At 38.9% G+C, this 25,984-nt stretch overlaps 1 protein-coding gene across 1 annotated transcript in view; it reads left to right on the top strand.

Moving 5' to 3' along the window:
* Positions 1 to 25,984, top strand: part of LOC146306581 (anoctamin-4-like) — a 58,762-nt gene that overhangs the window by 15,015 nt on the left and 17,763 nt on the right. The window contains exons 3-15 of the mRNA XM_084711091.1: positions 4,431 to 4,655; positions 16,051 to 16,251; positions 16,867 to 17,015; positions 17,131 to 17,280; positions 19,669 to 19,769; positions 21,221 to 21,265; positions 21,354 to 21,485; positions 21,730 to 21,836; positions 22,977 to 23,032; positions 23,137 to 23,258; positions 23,441 to 23,575; positions 25,082 to 25,178; positions 25,370 to 25,430. Coding sequence (XP_084567217.1) covers positions 4,431 to 4,655; positions 16,051 to 16,251; positions 16,867 to 17,015; positions 17,131 to 17,280; positions 19,669 to 19,769; positions 21,221 to 21,265; positions 21,354 to 21,485; positions 21,730 to 21,836; positions 22,977 to 23,032; positions 23,137 to 23,258; positions 23,441 to 23,575; positions 25,082 to 25,178; positions 25,370 to 25,430 — 1,581 coding nt within the window. The remainder of the gene's footprint in view (positions 1 to 4,430; positions 4,656 to 16,050; positions 16,252 to 16,866; positions 17,016 to 17,130; positions 17,281 to 19,668; positions 19,770 to 21,220; positions 21,266 to 21,353; positions 21,486 to 21,729; positions 21,837 to 22,976; positions 23,033 to 23,136; positions 23,259 to 23,440; positions 23,576 to 25,081; positions 25,179 to 25,369; positions 25,431 to 25,984) is intronic.

Consider the following 25,984-nt stretch of genomic DNA (forward strand, 5'->3'; position numbering starts at 1 on the left):
GGACTACAATATGTAACTTTAATGCATTAGGATGTCTAAAAAAGCTAGACATATGTTATATATTTTATCAAGTTGTGTACTTACATTATCCCAAATGTTTCCAGCAATGTTCAAAGACAGAAAAATACCTAATTTTTTCAAAGTAAAAGTGTGTTTGTGGTGAACCTCACCCCGTTCATGTTTGTATATTTACAAAAAACCCACAAAACAATAGTGTATTAATTTCAAAATCAAATATCTTTTTGCTGTATTCAATACAAGTCAAAAGTATGTGCAAAGTATTGCACTTTTTATTTACGTTCCACACAGCGTCCTAGCTTTTTTGGAATTGGGGTTTTGTCATTTTTTTATTGTGCGAGAGACCCCTAGTGGCATATGCACTATGAAAACATATTTGAAATGAAAATCATATTTTGTTCATGCCATTCTCTGCAAATAAATCATTGTAAGTTTTACATACTTTTAAGTATGGAGTCAGAGGCGATTAGCTTAGTTTAGCATAAAGACTGAAAGCAGTGACAAACAGCCTTCAGAAATAGTCTATCAGCATAATCTACCAGCACCCCTAAAGCTTTCTGCATAATATGCTACATCTTGTTTATTCTGTGTACAAAGAAATGTAAAGTGAAACAACAAGCTAGGCTAACTGCCTCTTAGCTCTAGTGCCAAACCTAAAGCACAGATGAATGGCATTGATCTACTCAAAAGAAAGTTAATAATTGTACAATTATTAATTTAAGGGAAGAATCAGAGATCAAAGAATAAAAAACAATTAGGAGGAGTGTGCTAAAATGTTTAACGAACCTTGAAAGGATTTAGCTAAAGTTAGCTAGTAGCTACCACACTGCTGTTGCAAAGAATATTGTGTTAAATGTTTAAATGTTTAATGTTTAATGTTTAAATGCTCACTGTAGCTGCTCATGACCTGATGGTGAGTCTAACGGTGTCTGATATCAGATCAAAGTATAAACAGGTCTGGGTAATAAAAGCATGGGGAATAAAATATCCAGGCACATTTGATCCCAGATGACAATCATATTAACAGCCAACGCAACATTTTGCAAAGAACAAGCCATTGGCAGTCCCTGAATCCCAGACTGAGAAGCACTGTTTTAATTCAGTAGAGTACACCATTTGGTGTAATTAGAAGTAGACAAATGTTAATGTTAATTAATTCAATCATAGGGCCTTTCTTAAGTTTCCATTGCTTTGTAGCATTTGTTTTCCTCATTTAAATGATGCTATAAAATGGATATTTTAAGACTGGATGCTAAAAGAATTCACTCATGCAACATTCACAGGTATTTAGGATGTGTGTGATGTAACAGAACCTCCAGAGAACCACAAATAACTTTGAACAAACCAACAAAGATAACTGAATTGTGTCTAGTGTCGCATTAAAGGGACAGTTCAGATTATTTGATGCTGGGTTGTATGAGGTATTTAATAGTCATTCTCAGTAACTTTACCTCACAGAATGCAGGAGTTGCTGGTGTGACATTGCCTTTATTTGTTAGTTTGTGTTTGCTGTTGTGTGACTGGTGAATCCAAACTATACTTTTAAAACACAGAAGTCAATTTGAAAAAAGATAGCAGACTCCTGCACACTGTCTCGCTTTCTAGTGATTTATTGAATATCCGACGTTTCGGTCCAAACGACCTTCATCAGGTATACAGTCTTTTTTCAAATTGAATTTTTCTTCCGACGCACCTGTCAGACATTTCAGGTGTGCAGAGACCTTCTCAACATTGCTTGCACAAAACACAGAAGTCATAACAGACACAAATTAACTCATTGAGGCAGTGGTAGAACAGCAGTTCCCATGTTCTTTGAAGTAAAATGACTGATTGTAGGCTTGGGCAGTACAAGCGTATTGCAGTATACCAAGGCATTAAGAAATCCTGACAGTATGATTTTAAATACCGTCATATATACGAATGCTCCTCTTACTATTTAACTGATGGGGAGATGATGTATTGCAGTGTGCAGCTTAGACCACCAGGGGTCAGTCTATGCGCGACAGCGCAGCTGAGCAGACAAACAGTTTCCAGAAGAAGAGGAAACGCGTTGTCTTGGTAAAGAAGTTACAGGACTAACCAGTCTAACTAATTAAAAAGAAGAAAAATGCATCTAGCCCTGTTCTGGATTATATTGGAATCAGTCAAGATGATAAAGGTAAACTAACAAACATTTAGACTACTGACTGGTCAGAGTAGCGTTTTGTCGTGAGTGTGTTTAGTGAGCATTACAGAGGGCCAGGGGCAGACTAATTACTGGTGAAGTTAAGGTGGCTGCGCGCTGAGCAGAGGGAAAGGTGAGCGGGTAAAGTTGTTACTTCCTGCTGTCTTGGTAGAAAATGTACAACTTTAAATGCACGGATTAGGTTTAACATTGTCAGTGAATAAAGGCTGCATCTTTTCAAGCCCCAACTCCGCCTATGTTGTGGGGAGTATTAAGCTAACGTTACCAATGGAGTACAGTGTAGTTGAGCCGTTTTACACATGTTGTACACAGATTCCGTCATAATACCGTAGAGTATATCCTGGTAAAATATCAGGAGGGTATGAGGAGGATATGAAAAAATGGACGTCTAACTGATTTCACCTATGGAGTTTGGTTTAGGCAGAGAGATACTTGGCTTAAATGGCTGCGGTTTCTCATCTGAAAAGGCTGTCTGATAGCAAAGTAGAGTGGTTTACATGATTGAAATAGCTTTTGTTGCTGACCTGTCCTGTCTGTAGCAGTACATTAGTTACTTGGTTCTCCTCTCTGCTTCTCTGAACTGGGGATGTGGCCATCTATTGTAACTAACACACTGATATAATTACCTTACCCCACTATATAATCTGAATTTTCCCTGTAAAGACAGTATGGACACTGACAGTATCAAAGCTTCGGGACAGCAAAGAAAAAGTGAAATTTTGGAAAAAAAAAAAAAAAAGCTACTAAATAGTTTGAAACCTTAGAAATGGTAGTTGTAATAGTAGACAAAAAACATTTTCTGGTACCCATAAGTGGGTCTTGTGCTACAATTTTCATGGTAACCAGTGAACTTTTTAAGCTCAACTTTTAAGCCAACAATTATTTTTTATTATTTTTATTTTTATGTTTTAAAAGAAAATGATGAAAAATGTCTGTCACTGCTCCCCAGAGCAAAAGATGACATCCTCAAATGTCTTGTTTTACTCACAGCCTAAAGATATTCAATTTATTGTCATAGAGGAGTAAAGAAATCAAAAAATACTCCTATTTTTAAGGAGCTGAAAAAAGAGAATTTTGACATTTTTTATTAAATAATTTCTTAAATTGATTAATCAATTATCAAAATAGTAATTAACAATTGATTAATAAGCAATTAATAATTGCAGCTCTTGCTCAGACAATAGGACAGTGGAGATATGTGTCTGTGCAAGATGAAAAACTTGTTCAACCTTTAAAGGATCAAAATGTACTTAAATGCACCAAACTTATGTTGTCAGTGGGATCGTTAAAAGTAAAAACCACTGAGAGAACACTGAAAGAAAATAGTTTAATGCAAAAAGTTTCAGTGTCACTTTACCCTGATGTGTTTGGAGGAAGAAAAAAACAAAAATTTATGGTCTTGTCAGCCTGCTGGAGACTCTGGGCTCAGACACCTGCCAGCCAGGAGCTGAGCCGAGCTGGGTCACCAGTCTCAGAGGCCTCGTGAAACTGAGAGAGAAGCCTGCTGAGGACAAAATCGAAGGCCGGAGGCGAGCCGAGCTGGTTCAGCAGTCTGCGGCGCCTTACAGAGCAGAGAAGGAAAAACTGCTCTTTGCTCCTCTTGTAACAGAGGGATGCTGAGGAACTTCATGGCCTGTCATATCTGAGTTCAGCCAAATCTCTGCCTGATAACTGACTATTATTCATGAATCATTTTATGATAAATCAGTAAAAACAATCAGCATCATAATGTATATTTTCTACATTTTACAGTCTTCCTCTTATTTATCTTCATTTTGACCTGCTAACATTAAAGTGAAACTAAAACATGAAAGAAAAAAAAAGACTTTCGGTAGGAATAAGCTTTTCTGCTGCCAGTCTTTATAAGTTGCAGTGCAAAATATGATTATGATCAGTTTGTAGAAGTTGTAACATGAGTGACTGGACAGTTTCAGAGTTGTTGAGCTCCTCCTGCTGTCTGTGAACACCTTTGCATGCAACTGCAAGACTCAGTAGAGTGCTGATGACAGTTCAAGCTGGATGTTTTAATGTTGTTATCAGTTTTCACCACTAGAGGGCAACATTGCTGAGGAGATTGCCGTGATACTTTTGCAGCAACCCTCCCCTATGATTATTTATGATGGAGAAGAATATTTTTCAGTGACACCTGAAAAAATTGGTATAAGAGATTATTGTACACGATGAAGACAAATCCAAATAAAAGTTTAAAATGTATTTGTCCTTGCAGGGTTTGACCTCGGGGGTCAGGTGGCCATCGGGTTCTCCCACTGGAAGAGTCCGTTCCCAGGGAGCGGCCAGGATCTGCCCAGTCCGGACTGCGTTCACTCGGAGGCCTCGGGTGTCCCGCCCATCAGCGAGCATCTGGAGCCGGTGTCCTGCCCGGCGTCGCTGTCCATCACCCCGCTGCCCACCTTCAGTGCCAGTCAGGAGACGCTCTGCGACAGCAGCACAAGTACGTACACTGCAGTGCAGTACATGTTTTAAAGGGACAGCTAAGGGACCTTGGAGTCAAAAATACATATTCTTCCCCTGACCTGTGGTGCTGTTTCCTATCTAGAATTTTTTTGTGTGAGTTGCAGAGTTTTGGAGATATCAGCCTTAGAGATGTCTCCCTTGTCTCCTGTATAATGGAACTAGATGCCATTCTGCTTGTGGTGCTCAGACCACCGAAAAAACTCACTTGAAAAATTCGAAACCAGGGTCTCTTTATGAAAATCATGACCCGGTTACTCAAGATAATCTACACTCTTTATTGTGAGCAGTTTCATGTAGGAACTACTTTCTTTCAGCAGTAGACTCTACCGGAACTACTCTGAAATCTGTGTTTTCTGACTGAAAGAAAAAAGTTCTTACATGAACCTCCTCAAAAAAAAACCTGTCTGGAATGTTTTACTATCCATGGAAAAAAAAGAAAGATAGAAATAAATCTCATCAAACTAGACAAAAACTTGAAATAACATGTTCTTTATGAGTCAGTATTCAACTCTTATTAGACTTTGTTTGAGGCTATTTAGAGACAGTATAATAATGGTTTAACAGTGGGAAATAATGCAGTTTAGTTTACAGTACAGTTCTGTAGTAATGTGTCCCTAATTACACTCTATGACAGACTCTAATGAAGGCGCTAATGCTGTCTAATAAAAAGCATAATATTTCTATTTTTTGTAGAGTTTTCTTAATACAAAGTATGGTTTATTACATCTAATATAGATCATATTATTTCTAGATTTTATCTAATTTAATACAAAGTGCAGTTTGCTATGTCTCATTAGTGTACTGTAAAATAATGTGCAACCAGATAACTTTTACGTAGCTCATTTCATGTGAAGCTGCAGCCCAAAGTGCTTAACAAAACACGATCAGATTAAAAATAAAAAATAAGGTAAAAAATATGATTAAATAAAACAATCAGGAAACAATTAGATCATAAAACAATAAAACATAGCAATGAGAATTGCCCCAAATTAAAAGCCAAGTTTAAAAGGCAGGCCTTTAATTTCTTTTTAAAAACTCCAAGGGACTTTGTGGTTCTAATGTCCAAGGGGAGGGTGTTCCACAGTTCAGGGCCATAAAAACAGAGAGCAGCCTCACCAGATTTCTTGTGGGACACTTTATTAACTTCTCAAAGAAAGGCAGTTAGTTCTTGTTGGCACATAAAATGAGATGCAGTCGCTGATATAAGAGGGTGTTAGATTACGTAAGGCTTTATAGATGAGTAAAAGGACTTCAGTCATATCAATTATAAAAAGACGTGGGTAGCCATTGCAGTGATGCTGGGTTTTGTATTGGTCAAAATCCTGGTTGCAGCTTTCTGGATTAACTTTGATTTTCTTGGGGACCAGTGAAAAGAGAGATTCAGTAATCTAAGCAGCTGGTAATATATGATTGTGTATAGTCAAAGTTTATCTGTAAACAATGTTCACGTGTCTGTTTGCCTGTAGAAAGAGTTACTATCATCTGGTTCCAAAGAGATCTCTTTCTACAGTGATTTGTATGAAAAAATGGGGGACAGATACAATTTACAGAGCTCTCTCCCTACAAAAATCATCAAATTTAGCTGACGCCGATACGAGGCTTCAGCAGTCCATATTAGACAAATCAAATAGTTATATTTCCAAATGACTTTTTTTGTGCAAAGCTGCCATTTTGTGTTTTGCTAGACAGCTGTGTTTGCTTCAGTGTATCTTTGTGCACATTTTGAATCATTGCATTAGAAGAGGTGGATAGAAATTGCAAAATTTGAGAAAATATACTCAGTTTCACAAAAAAAAAGTTGTTTTTTTAGGTTTTTTTGCCTTTGTTGAGAAAGACTTAATGTATTTCATGGGAAATGGAATGACTTTTTCTAATAAGTTTTGACATAGCGAACATTTGATGGGACCTTCCTCACATTAATACGTAAAACTAACAGAAATGTCATATTTTCATCCTATTTTCTACGTTGTTTTTCACTGTTTGAGGTTTGACTGATGCTCTTTTAATTCACCCATTCTTAAGAATTGGGACAAATCATGTTCTTCTGAAGACGACTTTAAAATTATTAATATCAACACTCTAATTTCAGTTTTTGGGTGAAAATTTATTCTTTAAGGAATTATATATATGAAATATATGTAATTTATAAAATGTTTTGGTTTGCTTTAATTTTTTTAATTTCTAAACTTAAATTAATTTTCTAAAACTTCTCAACTTCAAATAATTAGAAAATGTGTTTTAATCCTTCAAAATCATAAAGGTAACAATACCTACTGATAACAGAAGTGTAATATGTGCTATTATAATCTTTATTTTAAAATCATTTTTTAAAAGATGCCACTTTAAAGTAGTGTCTCAGATTTCCTTCAACATTGTCAGATTTTCTTTTTTATAAAAACATGATTTAATCAGGCATTAAAATGGTCAGCTATACCCTGAGAACCCCTGTCTCACTTCCTGGTTAAAAAAGCTCAAGCACTGATAAACGTTCTATTTTTCAACAAATTCATTTAATAATGTTACTATCAGATGTGTCTCACCATAACATGTGAACTCTGTAGCCTTTCTAAATCAAAGCTGAGTAAGAATTATTGTTTAAAAATGTGTATTTTGATGAACATTGAGAGAATTCTGAGCACCTTTCAAAAATAAAATGGTCACTCACTTCAGTTCCAACAACCTGATACAGGAGAAAAAAAGGTCATAGTGGTACAGACGTGCCCCTCAGTGTTTCAGAGCGGAGAAAACTGCTCATCTTTTCATGATTTTGAGTGCTAATTTTATATTTTTATCTTTCAAACTTGGCAGGGTGGTTAATAACATGTTTCTGTGGTGTGACACACTTGGATCACACATTTACTGTTGCTCTACACAATCTTTAAAATGTGTATTTATATTTTCACATTTGTAGAGGAAGTGCAGCTCTGTTTCGGGTTCATGAGGGAGCAGTGACAGCTCAGTCTTTGCTCTGCAGGGCGCCAGGTTTTCCTGTGTTTCCCCTTTTCAATGAGGAGGTTGTGCTCACTCAGTCTGTACTTTGTCAAGGTTCTTTCAATCTTTCAACACACATATGGACATTTTAATACTGCTTTAGGGTCGACAAAAAAATGCAAACCTATCCTTTAAATTTAACCTGTCAGTGATTGTGTGTGCGCTGTGGTGTGTGTGTGCCCTTGAGTCTCCATCAGAGGATCACACTGGCAGTGTCATCAGTGCCAACTGTCATTGTTTTGGGCTACAGCAACACCGACACAGCCAGCCCTTTGTCCCGATTGGCTGCTGCCGGAGCTGCCTGACGTCTGATTGGCTCCCGGGCTGGGGGCTGATTAAGAATGCCGATGAGCGGCACGCACCTCCTCTCTCCTCTCTCTCTGCCTCTCACTGTAAACATCCTGCTCATGCTTGTGTTTTTTTTTTTTTTGGCTCCTCCAGAGAAGATCTTTGACAGCCTCTGTGAGCTGCTCGTAGCGTCTCCGCTATGACGTACGTCTGTGTGAGTGTGTGTGTGTGAGTGTGTGTGTGTATGTGCAGCTGTGTCAGATCGACAGATGCAGGGATGAGGAGTGAGGAGTAAAAAAAAAAAAGTGGGGATGTTGGTTTGTTTTCCTCAGCGAGGTCATTTGCACGCTGGGTCCAGGGGGGAGGAGGGGTGACCGCCGTGTGTGTGTGCGTGTGTGTAGAGTCTTTTGGCTGTTTTGGCGTCTGCTGCGGCTGCTGGGAAGCCCTCTCCCCCCTCCTCCGTCTCTCTTTTTCTCTGTGAGGGGTGAAGCAGCCTCTCTACCTCTCTACACCTTCACACGGTGAGTGTTGTCAAGTTGTCTTGAAGCGAAGGTTCTTTTTGCTGCAGTGTCTCTCATGTGTCTCTGTGTCCTCCTCGCACTCCTCTCTACGCTGCTTCCTCTCTTTTACGCACCTCCCTCTGGCCGTGCAAGCATTTGACCTTCACACACTCTCATTTTCACTCCCCCCTTCTCTACATTTTCTCATACTTCTTCATCCTCCATGGTGCATCAGTTGTAATACACAGAAATGGGTCATGCCTCTGTGTGGAGTGTGTATAAGTGTGTGTGTGTGTGTGTGACTGTGTGCGCTGTGACCTGCACCAGTAGCAGGTTGGCAGGCGCAACATTCCCCCAGCTTGCAACCCTTCCCGTCCACCGTAGGGCATGATGGGTGCATCCAGATGGAACGAACGATTTCTCCTCACAAGTGACTGACACCTGATCCCCTCTGGCAACACGTCACACACCTCCATCATCTCCCATTCTTCTTCTTCTTCTTCTACTTCTTTTTCTTCACTCCCCCTGCAATATTTTATTCTCCTCTCAGTGGGGACTGTCATCTCCAGGTTGGCTTGTGTTACGCAAGGAACCACGTTGTTGTAGACTATTTTTCTGTATCACAAAGTAAAAGAGCAAAGTTAAATTTATCAGATGAGCAAATCATGAAATAATGAAACCCACAATCAAGTCCTGTCCTAATCCATGTGAAATGTCCTATGTCTACTATGAATTTCAGAGATAATGTCCTATTGCTTATTTTGTGGTACTGCAGTGTGCGATAAATTAATAGCCAAACCAAGTGTATTTTAAAGGGGCACTCAAGTGATTTAGTATGATTTGGCACTTAAAGCTACTACAAGGAGTATGTAACTGGTTCTTAAACAGTCTCAGTTCATTTCTTATTCTTCTGTCTGACCTGTGTGAGTAAACGAGAACATTCATGAGAAGATTGTATTTCTGTAGAGTTATTCTTAATGCCTGACCCCGGGTCAGATTCTCTGAAATCAGATGAAACAAGCTTGTGTTTACATTTTCCCAGGTGAGGTTACAGTGAGTAGTATGTTAGCCAGTTAAAAAGAAGAAGAATAGATAATTTTATTTTTGCTGTTATATTTTGTGGTTATTATGTTGGAAACACTACCACATTTGTCCAAAATAAACAAAATATGAAAGTTCCTTGTAGTAGCTTTAAAGTCAGGTCCTTATGAGAATGAGATTTTGGTGCAACAGAGACTGAGTGGCGTTTTCACACGAGGTACAAGAGTACGTTTTTTTTAATTGAACACACTTCATCATCAAACAAACTGGACTTAGGGGTCATGTATGCTCGGACATACCTAGATTGGTTGGACCAGTTGTTTTGAAACCTAGAGCGTTAGACCCACAGGTTCGGTTTGCCTTGGTGTACGCATGAACACAGCAATCGCACACAGCAGTGTGGGCCAAGATCACCTAGAGTGGTTATTCTCGGTTCGCCTTCACTTGTACTCTCAAGCAGCACAGTCTAAACACAGTTGACCCTGCCATCTGAAACAATTGGCCTGCGTATTGCCTGATGATTAAAGATAATCAAATTAAAGTTGAGCTGATGTGCCGCCGAAGAACAATTGTTGTGCAAGTGTTTGGTGGTATGCCCTCATCAGAGCCCATGTCCGATGTCCAACTCCTGAGGCAGTACTGCTTCTGACAAGATGCATCAAGACACCGTTTCCTTGTCACAGTCTGGAACTGAATATTTTATTGATTTAATAAATGAACACTGGTATATTAAATCACATAAATGCAATGAACACAATCAAGCAATACACACTGCTGGCACTCCATAATGAAGAATACAAAAATAAAGAGGAGGAAGTGTTTTGAGGCTAATCTACTGAATGTTGCTATGTTATCACAAAAGAACCACAGGGCAAATGCAACAATTATATCAAATTAGTCCCTCAATTACAAATCATAAAGTAAACAATTACAGGTCTGAAAATGTCCTAAAATAGTCCAACTTTCAGTCACTGGTATGGATCAAGCCCCCAAAACACTGGATCCTAAACTTCTCATAATGCAGCTCTACAGAGTTTTGTCAGATCTTTGCTGTCTGTGTTTATTCGTCCCAAACAGCCAATGTACCAAATCCACAGATTAAGGTTTTGGGCATTGAAGGTACCAAAGCTGTATATAAAATAAAAAAGGTGCTCATTAAAGATATCAGATCAGTTCAGTCTGAAATCTGGCCTGCAGGAGAACCAGACAGTTCATTGATGTTTTCATTGACTTTTGACTTGTTTTTGCACTGTGTGCATCCTATTTTATGTGCCTAAGACTTTTTTCCCTTTTTGCCATGATACCAAGAGAAGAATCAGATTTTGTTGTTTTACACTAGTATTGTATTGTAAGTTGAAAGTTGTGGTATTGTAATGTCCGTACTGCAGATGTCAGTTGTAAGCCAGATAGCAATCGACACACTAACTAGATGTGGCTTCTTTGTGTGTAACTGTTAAGCTTAGCCTGTGACTGATGTCAAAACTCAGCAGAAACCTCCACTCATCTCTGTACATGTATAAAATTGACTCTTAAAACCACAGATTAATTTGTGCTATCCGGGTGAACATCTTTCTTTTTATGATCATTTTGGAGGTTTCTTTGGACAGCCGGTATTGAAGTAGCAAACAGGAACAAATGGAGAAAGAGACTGGGACATGACATGTAACGTGGGTCCCTGGCTAGAATCAAACTGTTGGCAATGCAGATATGTGATATGCACTGATTATCAAGGTGTCTTCACATTGACAGTGTATGCAGTTGCACCTAAACACCCAGTCACAATTTAGAAATGTCCCTCAAAACCACAAAATACATTTCTCTCTATAGACTGAGCAGCTTGTTCAGTGACATTAAACTGATCTTGTGTAAAAATCAGTGATGTCCCTTTAAATCCAAACGGACTGAGATATGTGACAGGGATGCACAGTAATTTCAGGACGTCATCCGTCTTGGCTGATGAAGGCTTTAAAATGTAATATTGTATCTGCCCAAAATGAACATCTCTGCCAGTGTGACAGGCCGATGCCAGTGGGCCATCATGATAAGCGTAATAATATGTTAATTCCTTTACAGGAGAGTCTTAATGTTCTCTGCAATTTGGTGGGGAAAAAAATGTGTGGATATATCAGTATCGGCATTGGAAATCAGCCAAAATGAGCAGGAAAATATCGTCATGTCGGATATTGCAAAAATCCAATATGTGATAAATATCTTGATAAGTGTGAAAGCAGTAATTCAGCCGAGGCTGTTTATTGGGGGATGTTATCTACTGTGTATTTAGAGGTGAACAAGATCACCAAAACTAAATTTCTTTCATTCCCTTAATGATAATTATAATACATTAAGGATCTGATGGTATTTGATCACATTTAAATCCAGTGTGAATCCTCTCATTAAATGTAAATCATTTTAAATCCCCCAACACCAGCTGCAACCTGCTAATGAGATAAGCAGAACAAGATATGAAATGCTGGTTAAATATGTATCTGACACATTGAAATAACAGGCGTAACCTACTTACTTCTGCACACATCAGTTTTCATGAGCTGCTTGCTCCAAATACTGGAGGTCCTGATTCCGAACTACAGAGTCGATGAGTTTAAATTTTTCATATGATATGCTATACTGTCAACGAAATGAGAATCACACTACTGAAACTCATATGAAGGGAGCAGCTAGATCATTTTACAAAAGAGGACTCCCTACTCTGTTGGTCTTTTTGAACAGCATATAAAAAACTGAATAAATTAATTATATAGCCACAGACTTGAATTTTTAAACTGAATTGAATGAAATCATTTTAATAGGTAGCAACTTACGATTTCTACATACAGCCAGATGAATATTCTCAAGTGGTTGTGCACATATCTGATGTATCAAGATGTGTCAGTATTTACACTAATGTTCATCGGGTGGACAAATGAATTCTAATGTTGTTCCATGTCTGCTGACAAATTGTGTATTCATTGTAGAGGTATCCTCTGCCCCAAAGTTACCAAAAAAAAAAAAGAGACAGAATCTATGTCTGTGCAATTTCCCTTTTTGTTTTCAGGACAGTCTGCTAAGTCTCACAGTAGGCAGTAGGAAATTGTAGAAGAGAACAGGGACCAAAGTAACACTTTTCAGATAAACATAATAAACCTTAGAGACAGAAAGTAATTTTTGCTGTGATGAACAAGTATGTATTTTCTATCAATATCATGTGTCATTTTGTAAAAACATGGAATTATTTCTGTATAATCTGACTTTGAATGGAAGTCGCGCATCTTTATTTTCAAACCACATCAGTCTAGACGAAAGTAAGGAGGCTGCCCAGTGTTCTGATGGCCCATTTTTACAAAACTCAATAATCTAAAAATTGTCCACTGGACCGAAAGCCCATTTGTCCAACAGTTTGTCATCCAGAAAACTAGAGATGGGATTGATCCGATCCAGTGTCCGTATCAGTGCCCAGTACCAATCCCCACAGATTCAGATATAAATTCCACAGCACCACGTGTTTGCAAAGTGTCTTCTATTTCTATTTGTACACACTATGCTATGTAGTATGAATAAAAGACAGTAACATTTGCATTTTGGAACATAGCCAAAATCCTGCAGTGCCACACACTGCTTGAAGGATGCTCTTACACAAGTTATTTTCCACAAACTACACAAGCTTTCTAGTTCAGTTTCATCCTCACAATAATATACACATAAAAAGGGCACCTTGGACTGTAGTATTGTATCAGCTGCTTAAGTGAATTTACTTACTGTGATCAGCTGTTTGGGTAAAACTCTGCAGAAGTTAAAATTGCTGTGTTACTGTTGTCTCGTGTTTCTTTCAAAACAGACGGAAACAGGCGGAAGTCATTCTTTATCTTAGCAAAATGTTACTTTGACAGCCTTTTTTCCTATAAAAGTGATGAATGGGAAATCATCTAGTGGGTAAAAATACTGCCTGGAGCGACCATAAATGTTTGATAATGTGCTGGCAAGTGGTCAGCCTGCCATTATGAAGAATTAAAGTGTCAACAAAATGTCATAACAGGGAAAGCTAGAGTTTCCATTTGCAAACATTACTGAAGCTACTGTAAGCTGTTCGTTAGCTCCCACTCAAAGCTGTGCATGTTTCCTGGGTTCAGAGTAAATTGCTGTCCTTTTAATTTTGTGTGAGAATGGGTGGAAAAAAGACATTGTCATATCAAATAGCTCATGAAAATACACGAAAAGCTGTGTTTACCGTTAGATCTGAAGGGAACAGTCTGCTACACTTTGTCTGTGTGCTGGCAAAACTTCAATACCATATGACCTCAGTTGTGTCTTGGGTTACACCTGTACCATAGGGCTTTTAAAGTTTGATGGATACATTGTTTGACTGGCCACCGTCTCGACACAGCAGCATGATGTAGGCTACTATGTGGTGTGTCAGTCCTCTGAGAGCCAATATTTATAGTAAGCAATTGTCTCTCCCTTTAATGAGACCAAAGTTGGTGTGCTGTGGGTGCTGAGGAAACGAGGTGAAGTTAACAAGTTAGTTGTTACATTAGTTTCATTAAATAACTGGATTATGTTATCAGATTCATGTGATTGTCCTCTGTGACTGCTGCAGCTCCCGTTTGGAAAGTTAAGCACAGTGAAATGTTTACAGCCGCTCTGAGTAAAGGAAGAGGACGCTGGGTACTGATTTTCCACCAGTGTGAAATTTATCGCGGTTCTATTAGCTGCATCCATAGGCTCCAATGTTCCGAAGCATCAGCGGCTGATTAAGAGCCGAGACGCTTCCCCAACCTCTATCTCTGTCCCCGGCGCTCAGGCTCAGCAGAAAAATTCAGCTGAGTCACCTTTCATGTCACAAACGAGAATTCAGCACGCAGACCTGTAAGACAGCCACCCACCTCTCCTGAAGTCCTCCCACTCTCCGGGGGACTGAGAGTACGAGATACACACCTATTTAGATGGAGTTGATTTAAGCTGTTTTGCTAAGCTTTGAATAATTTCTTCCCCTCATGGGACGCAGTCTGGTTGACAAATAGAGCCAATTAGTGTGTGTGTTCCCGCAGAGAGGTTCTGTCTTTTCAAGGTCTTTCAAGGTTAATCCTTATTAAGGAGATAAAAGTTACTGAGCTTTCATTTTCTGCTTTTTTTTTCTTGTGGGTCTTCCCTCTTTGACTTTCACACATTTTTCTTTCTCCTGTTATCTATCTTACTTGCTTCTTCTTTTTTCATTCCATCTTATCTGATTCCTACAGCAACAACTCCGGGAAAAAGTTTGCAATAGTGTGAATTATTGTCCAACCTCTCTGGACTTGTTTCGGCTTTTACTCCCAAAGTGGACTTCGCAAACAGAGTCTGACTTCCCAGTATGCTAGCTTTAAGATGCTAACTGCCGACTTCTGTGGTTGTTCAGTTAAATGTATGCTAACAAGAAAAAATATCATGAATCAAGGAATAAATACCTGAAAATATCCACTTATTGTGGAAAATATTCATGCACTTGAGCTGCTCTAATTAATCTGTTTATTAACAATGGGTCTCTCAAGTGTTAAAGTACTAAATAATCAGTCAAAAGATTGTGATTATGACACATGAAATTAAGCACAACTTGTCATTTAAAAAAAGCTAAACCACTGCTTGCGTGAATTTACCAACGGTGATCAGCTTTTCAGGAAAAAAGGCTGGAATGAATTGGTTGTGTAAAGCTTTGATAATCCATTCAAAAAGAAAGTGATAATGTGTGACATGTAAATACTTAATCCAATTGTTTCTCTCTGGTGGGGAGAAGGTGATGTGTCACGAATGAGTTTCCAGGAGGAACAGAAACATGGTGGTAGCAAAACAGGACTGGTCAGATGATGGCAGATACAAGTTTTCTGTTGGAAACCTTAAAAGATATGAAGACCCAGCTTTGCAGCTGGCGCACCAGTTTGGGCATGTCGAAAAAAGTTAAATTAATTGATTGATTAATGCTTTGGCGGATGTAAGCACATGTTTAATCTGATTATTTTATTTAGTATCCAGTTGGAATTTCTAATGTGGTTTATGGATCTCAGCTTTGTTGTTATGGTTGACTCTCACTGGCATCATTTCTAGACACATTTGGCAGCTGAAATCAGTGAAAAGACTCTAAAACCTGTTTATCTGTCCAGCAACTAACAGCAGACAAAATTAGTTGGTGAACATGGTGAAATCTTTAGCAGCTGAAGAGTCAGTTATTTCTCTCAGACGTTAGTGGAGACTAAAGGAACTAAAAGGAGAGTGAGTATTTGACTTTGTTCACCTGGTGGCCAGAAACATGCTCTGTGTCTGCTGGATGTGTGACTTATATAAGATGAAAATCGATTGGTGTTGGGGGTGTGAAGGCAGTTTTTACAGCTCAACCATGATGCACTCATACAGTAAAATGACCATGATATACTAGTCAGTACTTGTCAGGCTAGTTACTCACATCAGTCAACTCACTGTCACTGTCACCCACATCAACTTCTTTCAAGAAGTTCTGATTTCTGTATTGTACTTTTTGAGTCTCTGAATTAAAAAAGCTTTTTAAAAAATATTCTGTGTGTCCTTCAGGTGTGAGTTTATCTCTACATGGGTCTGAGCCCCGGCGGCAGAGCCTCCACCGACGCAGAGTCCAGCTGCAGCCCTTGGCCTCAGGCTACCAGGCAGCGGACAGACCTCTCGCCTTCCCCTCCTTTGGGAAGGCCGACATCATGGAGGAATCCTCGGCTGAAGCCCCGGACTCCAGCACTCAAGACGATGTGCCTCCCCTTGGTGAGACCCAAATAGAGCTAAAGGGAAAGTACATATTTGACTAGGATTTATCAGGTAGCCAGATACATTGAAATAAATGCCAATCTTGCCCCATGTCTGTTGGTTATATGAATATACATTCAGATTCTAGCTGTGCACAGTCTTCACCTTCACCACTGAGTTCCAGGGGTCCTCTCATGCAAGTGATCCTGCCGACAACGCCAAGCTTGTGGTGGCACTTTCTGTTGAATAAAGCACAAAGTCAAAACTTGTCTTTCTTGTAAGTTTAATTAAGGACCTGCAGATGGACTCACAACAGATTCAAATAAATGAGGTGACCAAATGAGCCCAGAGCACGGGGGATGTTAATGTTTTTTACACACTGACAACAGCAAGGTCAGGGAGAGAGTGAGTTACACATTACCATGAACAAAATGGTACAAGAACCACACCTCAGCAAACAACAGAGCAATTCAGACTGCCCTACCTTTTCTTGTCTTGTGAAACAGAGTAATTTAGACTGTATTTGTCTGTCCTGTCTTGTCCTGTTCTTGGACACGACTTGCTATTTGCAGAGGCAGTGTGATAGGAATTTCCATTATATACGCTTAAACACTCTGCTCATCTTCCCTCCAGCTGTGAAGGATGTTAATGTGCTGCTGGAGAGAGAAAGGTCAGAAGGTGTCAGCACTCCGTCCAGAGACGACGACTCCACCCTGCTGAATCCAGGAACCCACAGCAGCATCCTCGACGACAACACAAAGTCCGATTCTGGCCTCCCAGAGGTCAGTGGTCGAACTAAATCTCTGGGTTCCCTGGGGTCATTGATCCCTTCATCCCGACTGGACTGTTACTGTTCTTCCCTGAGTTTTCCTCTGTTATTTGTCTGTCTGTTGTCAGGGGAGGAGTAAGTCCAGCGGCCTTTGCTTCAGCGATGGAAAGAGCCGCATCGACTACATCCTGGTTTACAGGAAGTCCAGCTCACAGTCAGAGAAGAGGGAGATATTTGAGCGGAACATCCGTGCAGAGGGCTTACAGATGGAAAAGGAGGTAAAGAACAACTACACTAGACATTTATTTCATTATGTTGACAAGGTTTCAGCCTAATCGTCTGTTTAAAATCCTACGTACTGATATAAAAACAAAACAAAAACAAAAAAACCCACAAAAATAATGAACCAGCCCTTTATTCCCAAATTACATCAACCTCTGAGTAACCAATAGGCTATAGAGATGCAAATAATTGTGTTGTTTTATCTTCCATTTAGTTTTGGATTAAACAGTTTAATAATTTTGTATTCAAAATGTCAAAAATACAGTGTCTGAAGTTACAAGAGGCTTGAGTGAAATCTTAAACCTGCATTGATAGATTTTATGGCAGTGCAACAAGCTGTAATATTGATCCAAGTTGAGAAGGCAGTTGCCTGTTTACACATCCATCCAGCAGATGCTCGCAACGATATAATTCAATTGTGGTTGGTGTATCTCGCCACTTCAAAGTACAATATTCATTGTACTTTGCTGAAGGAAATATCTGACTCTTAAGCTGACAAATGCCCCGCTATGTTCAACAGCTACCTGCTAACCTTGACTGTCTGCCATTTGATTAACTCAGTGTGTACTATCTTCCCAGAAAAAAAACTTTTTTTTTTTGCAGAAAAAACCTGCCTGTTATAGCTGGAAATAATGTGGATAAGAGCAATTTCCACTGAACCACAGCAGTGAAGTTGCTAACTGTAAAACAAAATCAAAACAATGGGATAAAAGACACAAAAACTCAACACAGAACTCCACAGAGCTGCAAACTTGTGTCAAAATTCTCTGTGGGAAGTGACACCTTTCACATTTCATGTAGTCATTTGATCAGTTGGCTCTTCCTAAGTCCCGCCCCTTTTCTCTTCATGCTCCAACAACAGTTAAGTAACCCTGGTGTCCGACAGAACATTGGTCAATTTTCTCCTTTCGTATTTCCTGTACTTGCATTATGTTGAAAGGAAAAATGAAGTTGGAGGATGTTGCTCTGACCTGCGAAAGGGACATATCACATCTTAAATTAGCTCATGTCAGTAAAACTTTAACTAGCTAGCTCACAATTGATGTAGATTAGTTAGTTGGGTAGCTAGTTTTGCTACATAGTAAAACATTATCTTAAAGCCTGAATTAGCTAGCTAACAATTGATGTAGATTAGTTAGCTAGTTAGGGAATGTTTTGCAAGGATAAGCTAACTGAAAATGTGATGATATTTATGTTATTTTTACAGGTCCCCCAGCAAATTTTGGTTTTCTTTTCACCATAGATGAGCCGAGCACATAGCATATCTAAATACTGGAAAGGAAAAAGTTCATGAAGCAGCTTTAAAACTGGCTATTTTGTCTGGGCAATCATGTATGTACTGCAGTGTAGGAATACAAGAAAATCTTTGTTTTTTAAAATCTTTAACCACTAAATATATATGAAAAAAACAGTGAAATTATCATTGATTTCTTACCCTGCACTCAAGAGAGGCGTGAGGTCACGTTTAGCTACAGGGCAGCACTCCATCAGCTGATGGGGATTAAGTGTCTCACTCAAGGGCACCTCAGCAGGGCAGACACTATAATCACAGGGCTTCACCAGAAGCACGGTCTTTATACCCACATCAGGCCTCTGTGTCTGTACTCACAAAAGTTATTCTTGTTTTCGCTGCTCAGTGGAGGGATTTCTCACTTTCTGGCCAAGTTCCCAAGCAAAAATAGTCCCTCATTTGAAAACTTATGATTGCAAATAGACAAGAAACTCGCAAGGCTGCTGTACCGACAGAGAATTAGCTTTGCTGTGATTACTTTAGCAAACTTGCGGCTGCATTCGGCGAACAACATGAGCAACATCAATACCAATTTGTGTGAAGAAGCAATTTAATGGCTAGCCCTATAACGCATGTAATCTCAATGGCCAGATTGCTGAATTTGAAAATGCTCTCAGTGCTCTTGTGTCGTTCATCGGTGTGCCAACACTTTCAGAGCCAAAACAAATGTGCTGATGGCAGTTTTCCCCTGCTGCTTCTTATTTAGCAAAAAGTCTCCCTTGAAAGAGTTGGAAACGTGGATGTTGTAAGGTGTGTGTGTGTGTTCTGGTTTATCTGCAGTTGCAGTAGCAACAAGGTCATCATTATCTAGAACATGCAGGGGAAGATGGTTCTTGTCTCCTTCAGCAGCCCACTTGTGTGTGTTTCTTGCATGGAGTCATTTTGTTATTTTTAGGCCTCTTTCCGGTTCAGTCCTGATTCATGTAGCTTTAGAGTCTCTCAGGCAGCACAGGTGAGGAGAAGTGCCGATTGCAGTGAACACATTGATGTTGACTAGAGGGATGCAGCTGTCTGCAGCAAGATGGCGTTTTATTTTAACTGTCTTTTTTATCTTTTTTTTCTGGGATTAAATTGTTGTTTGGTTTCTTTGCAGGCCTCTGTAACAAACAGTGACGTGATTTTTCTGAAGCTTCACGCACCGTGGGATGTTCTCTGTCGCTACGCAGAGCTCATGAACATTCGCATGCCTTTCAGGTGAGACAATAACCGCCCCTAAAAGTGTCATATAAAGGTGCCTTATGGAGTTTTTTCGTAAACAAACAAAAGTTATCTTCACAGTCAGTTTGCCCCACCAAAGGTCTAAAAAAATTAGTTAAATGCATTTCCTTCCTTATAAATCATTTGCAAATTCAAGTGGAATATTTGAAGTCTTAGATTGTACTTGATTGTACTGCCTTTGTTGGTGCATTGCTGTGCTTCTTTGCATGATACCATCAACAACCATAGGATCAGTGGAATAGCGTGAAACCTAACAGAGCAGGGGCCCATTCATAAAAACAATGCTTGAAAGCGGCACTAGCAGTCATAGAACCTCATTGGCCATCTTAAGACTGGCTTGCACCAATAGATTTTTTTTAAATCTAAGATTAGTTCTAATTAGAGTTTTGTAAATCTAGGTTTAAAATGAGTAAATCAAGATTTAAACTAATCTTTGTTTACTAAATCCATGTATCCATGTTAATTGTTGTAATTTAAACAAACATTTAAATAAAGTTTAATTAATATGGAGATGGTAACTTACCAAAAAAATTTGATTGCTGTCGTGACCCTGTAAGTCTAAAAGAGGGCAACGGTTAACGTTTGGCTACTCTGTATTCCTTAATAAAATGCAATGTTTGCTAGCTAGCTAAAATGTTATCAACAGGTTACATTGTGTGGTAGCTAGCTAAAGAAATAATCAAAATATTACATTTTTACTAGCTAGAAAAAAGTCAGTTAGCCTGGTTAGCCTGATCATGATGGCTCAGCAGTGAAGTTCTAATTTATCCTCCTTTGAGAAAAGTTATTTGCCGAATAAATGGAGCAATATGCCCAAATAATAAGATTAAAAAGGAAACCAGGAAAAGGAAGAGAAAGAAGAAAAACAGATCAACTGAAGTGAAAGAAAGAAGAGATGCATCATAAAACTCAACCGTGTTGATTCTGTCCCTTAACTCGCTTTGAGGACCTGGACTAATTTGCTCAATCCATCTCAAAAAGGCAGTCATTTTAAAAGTTAATCCTCCTCAAGTGTATGTTTAAAGTTAATACTGGCTCACAGTTTGAGTTAGAGTTTAATGTTTTGGTGCAACAGAATTAAATGTAAGCTAGGTTTAAAGTAAAAACTAAACAGATGATGTATAAATTTAATCTTTCTTAAGCTTGTTATAATTTAAAATTCAGTCATTGTTTACTCTGGTTTTAAAATGAATCCTTATTAGCGCAGCCAAGCCTTAATGTTTTTACAATAAGTAGAATTATATTTATAATTAGCAGCAATAGTAGTAATGGTAAAAACATAGCAGAACTGATACTTGTAGCAGCAGCAGAAGCAGAAGCAGTAAGAGTAATGGCCAGTCAGTAGTGGTACCATTCATCTATGTTATCATCCTCATTACTGAACTGAAGTACTAAGTCAATTATTCCCAATGTCCTACATATTCCAGGAGGAAAATCTTTTACAGGCATCGACGGCACAAGTTCATGAGCAGGTGAGTGTTCAGTCACAGGGGCAGCATGAGATCAGCTGATAAAAGCAAAACTCTGCTCTGGCAGCTTTAACAGAAACTTCTCCTGCAGGATGGAGAAGCGCATCAACAAATTTCGTGGGTGGCTTCCCCGCAAGCCCATGAAGTTTGACAACGACACCCTGCCCGACCTGGAGGAGAACGAGAGCTTTACCGCCCCCTTCAGTCGGTCAAGGATACATCAGTGAGTTTTTTTGGGGTTTTTTTTTACGGAACTGCCCTTTAAAAACTCAGTCCCTAGAAATGACTTGAACTTGTATCTCGCACATTTTCCATTTCCTCTTTTGTACTTTTGACACTTGAAATTCTCTCTGCTGCCTTTCTCATACAAATTGACATACCGCACACACACACACACACACACACACACACACACACACTCACAATCATTGAGACGGATTTGTAATAACTGGTTCGTTTCACTGCAGTTTCATCATCCACAACAAAGACACTTTTTTCAACAATGCCACCAGAAGTCGCATCGTCCACCACATCCTCCAGCGGGTCAAATATGAGGAGGGTAAAAATAAGATGGGTGAGTTTTGTCCTTCAGCATTCTGACAGATTCTACTGTGGAAATATTTGAAATTAAGGACAAGGGATACTAACTTTGGAATAGGTGCAGAAAGAATAAATATAGTACCAGACATTCAGTGTTTGAGCATCACTGGATTTTTGTGAAGCGTCCAGCTGCAGTCCTCCCTCATCTTACCAACCCTAGTTCTGTGAGCCAGTGGAGGCTGAACATGAGTAGAGTTCCATTTTACGAAGAACGCTACATACAATAAGATGCTTCTGAACAAATCTGAGGTGAGAAATAATCTGCACTCATATTAGATATACAAGGCCTAATTTAAAAGTTTGTTCCAATTTTTGTACTTCCTTGCTGTGCACAATTTTAAACTCTCTAGACCCCATAGCACCCCAGAGCGCCTGCTCTATATTTCATTATAGTCCCCGGGAGACACCTGTTATTTTAAAATCATCCACATTGCATTTAAATATGATTATTAAACAGATAGATAAACAGCAGTTTAGACCAAAATGAATCCCTTCCCTTCCCTAACCAGAAACAGCTGTTATATCGCTCTCCTCAAAGCTACCAGACTCCATTGACAAAAAAAGTAATTTTACCTTGCTGATTGTCAGAAACATGTTTTATTCAAACTCGATAGAAACAAAATACAGCGTTACACATCAGTTAACTTGACTGTGGTGAACCTCCACAGATGAGTTTTGCATACCCACTGTATCTGTCTATGCAAGAGACTGATGCCATCTGCAGTCTTTTAACTAGTGGACAATCTCCTGTGTGAAAACGTAATTGCACATGAAAAAAATCCCAAAGAGGAGAAGAAAGTCCACAGAGTAGCTTTATGAGGAAATGCTAAAATCAGGTGGAGAATTAGAATTAAATGGTGAAATAAGAAATAGAAATGAAATGATTATTCAATTTCTGTTAGCAAAGAGAAGAACAACAGCATAGTAAACTGATGAGGGAACAGGATACACCCTCCACTAGAGCACAAGGCATGCTGTTGTGCTCATCCACTAGCAATTTCACATCAAACGTATTGCATTTGAAAAATAAAATCAGCCTTAGTATCTACTACACTGCTTGACTAACAAGCATCTGCTGCTTTTTTTCTCTTTGATTCTCTGTTTTTGATTTCAGGACTTAATCGTCTTTTGAGCAATAATTCATACGAGGCAGCTTTCCCTCTTCATGAGGTAAATTGGCTGATTTCCATAAAAAAAACTTTCCTTAAATTAATTTCTGTGCCATGTGCAGTTTGTGATCGTGGATTGTGTGTGTGTGTCTGGACTTTTAACAGGGAAGATACCACAGCAAAAACTCCATCAGAACACACGGGGCAGAGAACCACCGGCACCTGCTGTACGAGTGTTGGGCCTGGTGGGGGGTTTGGTACAAATACCAACCGCTGGACCTCATCAGGTAACTGCAGTCAGACATTCAAGGAGTTAATATTACATTTAAAGTCAAAACAGGTTTTGTTGTTTTCTCATGACCCAGCGAACAAGAAGGACATAAATCTGCTGCTTTACCAGATATAATATATTTTTCTCTGAATGTTTGTTATTCAGTGTTTTCAGGAACACTTTCTGCTGTTGTTTCAGGAGGTATTTCGGGGAGAAGATCGGTCTGTACTTCGCCTGGCTCGGCTGGTACACAGGGATGCTTTTCCCTGCAGCTCTGGTCGGTCTCCTGGTATTCCTGTACGGTGTGTTCACTGTGGAGCACTGCCAGGTCAGGTAAACACACCTCCTCTTTTTTTTGTCCCTAGAGCTTGTAGTGGCATTGTACTTAAAGCATTTAAAAAAAAACTATTTCTGCTGTTGTCGGCTTCAAATTTCTGCATTAAATAAGTACAGATAAGATACTCTATTTATTAATTCATTGAAAAAGGCAAGTAATTTTACTAAAGCCTCTGGAAAAATGGCTTTAAACAGTAAAATGCATATATTAGGTCAATGTTTAGGTTATCATTAAGCTTCCGCAAAGATCTGAGTGTAAATAAAAATTTAAAACTATTTAAAAAATGTTCAAAAAACAAGAATGCTGTTTAGACCATTTCTCAAGTCTGTGTAATCGTGACTAGGGTTGGGAGGATTACTTTAAAAATATAGTCTGATGCAGTTACTAATTACCTGTTAAAAATGTAGTAAAAAACATAATCCAAGTATCAAAATATTAAAGTGATGTAACTTGATCACTTTTTGTTATTTTTGGATTACGTCAGCTCAAAATATGGTGACATGATCTGGGCTAATATAGTGTTTTTAGGGCTGGAACTAACGATTATTTTCTCAATTAATCGATCAGTTGTCTGACATGTAGGTGAAAAAATGGTGAAAAGTTCTGATCAAAGTCTAAGACGACATCCTCAAATGTCTTGTTTTGTCCATAGCTCAAAAATATTCAGTTTACTGTCAGACAGGAGTAAAGAAACCAGAAAATATTCACGTTTAAGAAGCTTAAATTAGACTTTTGATTTTTTTTATTTAAATAATGACTACAAATGAGTAATCAATTAATTCATCCTGTCATAATCTCATCAGTTGATATGTCTACATCTGTCTGCTCCACATGTGTGCACCTTTTTTTCAAGTCTTTCCTGTTATGACTCTTTTAATGATTGATTAACCGGCTGTTTTCTGCATTAATCAAGTAGTTGTTTGGTCCATAAAATGTCAGAAAATGGTGAAAAATGTTGATCAAAGTTCAAGATGACATGTAAAAAAAATTAAAAGTAGGTGACATACAAAAGAAAGCAATGCGCACTTAAAAATACTCATCAAACAGTTAGTTCAAACTTGGGTCCTGCCTCTCAACAGACAGATAACGAATCATATTTCAGGATAAAGGGGTGGCAAATCAGAATTCAGGGGTGGCCAGTGCCCTCCATGTCCCATCAGAAACACCCCTGTATTAACTGTAGTAGTTAATATTTGATCGTTAAGTATCAATTCACCGTTTACTAATGACAGTAATTACAAAGTGTTACCATAAATGCTTAACATGTAGCCTGCATGCAAATGCGCTCTGTCTTTATAAGGAGAAAGTGTGGACAAATTCTTTTTCCAGCACAAGATCATAACTTTATCAGCATCTGACATAAACATGTGGATGCAATGCTGTACTCACTTGCAGTTTTTCAGAAAAGCTCAGAGTTGCATCAGTTTGGGTTTTTAATATGTTGCTCAAAAGCTCTTTGATTGTTGCTGGACTTTGATGGGCTACATGTTGTTGTTCTCCAGCAAAGAAATCTGCCAGGCCACTGACATCATCATGTGCCCCATCTGTGACCAGTACTGCCCTTACCTGAGACTGTCAGACAGCTGCATCTACGCCAAGGTACTGTCACCACAGCAACGGGACAAAATGTTCCCCACAGCTGTAGTGTTATTGTAATCCTGGAAAATCTGCAGAATAACAGTCAATTAAGGTCAACCCTGCTGCCATAATGAATGGCCATATTGCATTTGTTGTTATAAAAAATCTATATTGACTGTGAATTGTGAGCAGACTTCCTCTCTTCTTCTCAGGTCACTCATCTCTTTGACAATGGGGCGACTGTTTTCTTTGCTGTATTCATGGCTGTTTGGGGTGAGTCGAACAGTTTACATTTCTGCACAAACTTTTTTCCTCCTAGAAAAACGCTTTGGATGTGCTCGAATTCCATGGCGTAAAAAGATATTTGATGTATACTTTGTTGATTTAGTTTGGTCCAGGTCCCACCTATTAACATTAATGAGGCAGGATTTATGACCTGAACTGCAGCCAGCCACCAGGGGGCGATCGAGAGTCTTTGACATCACTTTTTGCCTGATGTTGTCCATTTCTCTATATACAGTCTATGGTTCAAATAGATGAGGTTTGGGGCGTTCGCGAACGATTTGTGAAAATCAGACGAAATGTTAGCGTGAGAAAAGGCATGTGTAGTGTGAGAGGGTGTGTCAACTGACCCTTCTGAATCCCGCCCCTTTTAGCTCTGTGCTCCAATAACAGTGGAGCAAAATTGGTACTTTGGTCAACTTTCTTCTTTTCCTGTAAAAGCAACATATAGGGTTGCATCTTAAGTTACCAAAAAGGTTGGCTAACCAGCTTGCTAATGATCAGTGTAGATTAGCTGGCTAGTTAGTTAGTGTTTTGTTAACAAT

Source organism: Lutjanus erythropterus, chromosome 22 (genome assembly GCF_056507025.1).
Source record: "Lutjanus erythropterus isolate fLutEry1 chromosome 22, fLutEry1.hap2, whole genome shotgun sequence".
Taxonomy (NCBI): Eukaryota; Metazoa; Chordata; class Actinopteri; order Lutjaniformes; family Lutjanidae; genus Lutjanus; species Lutjanus erythropterus.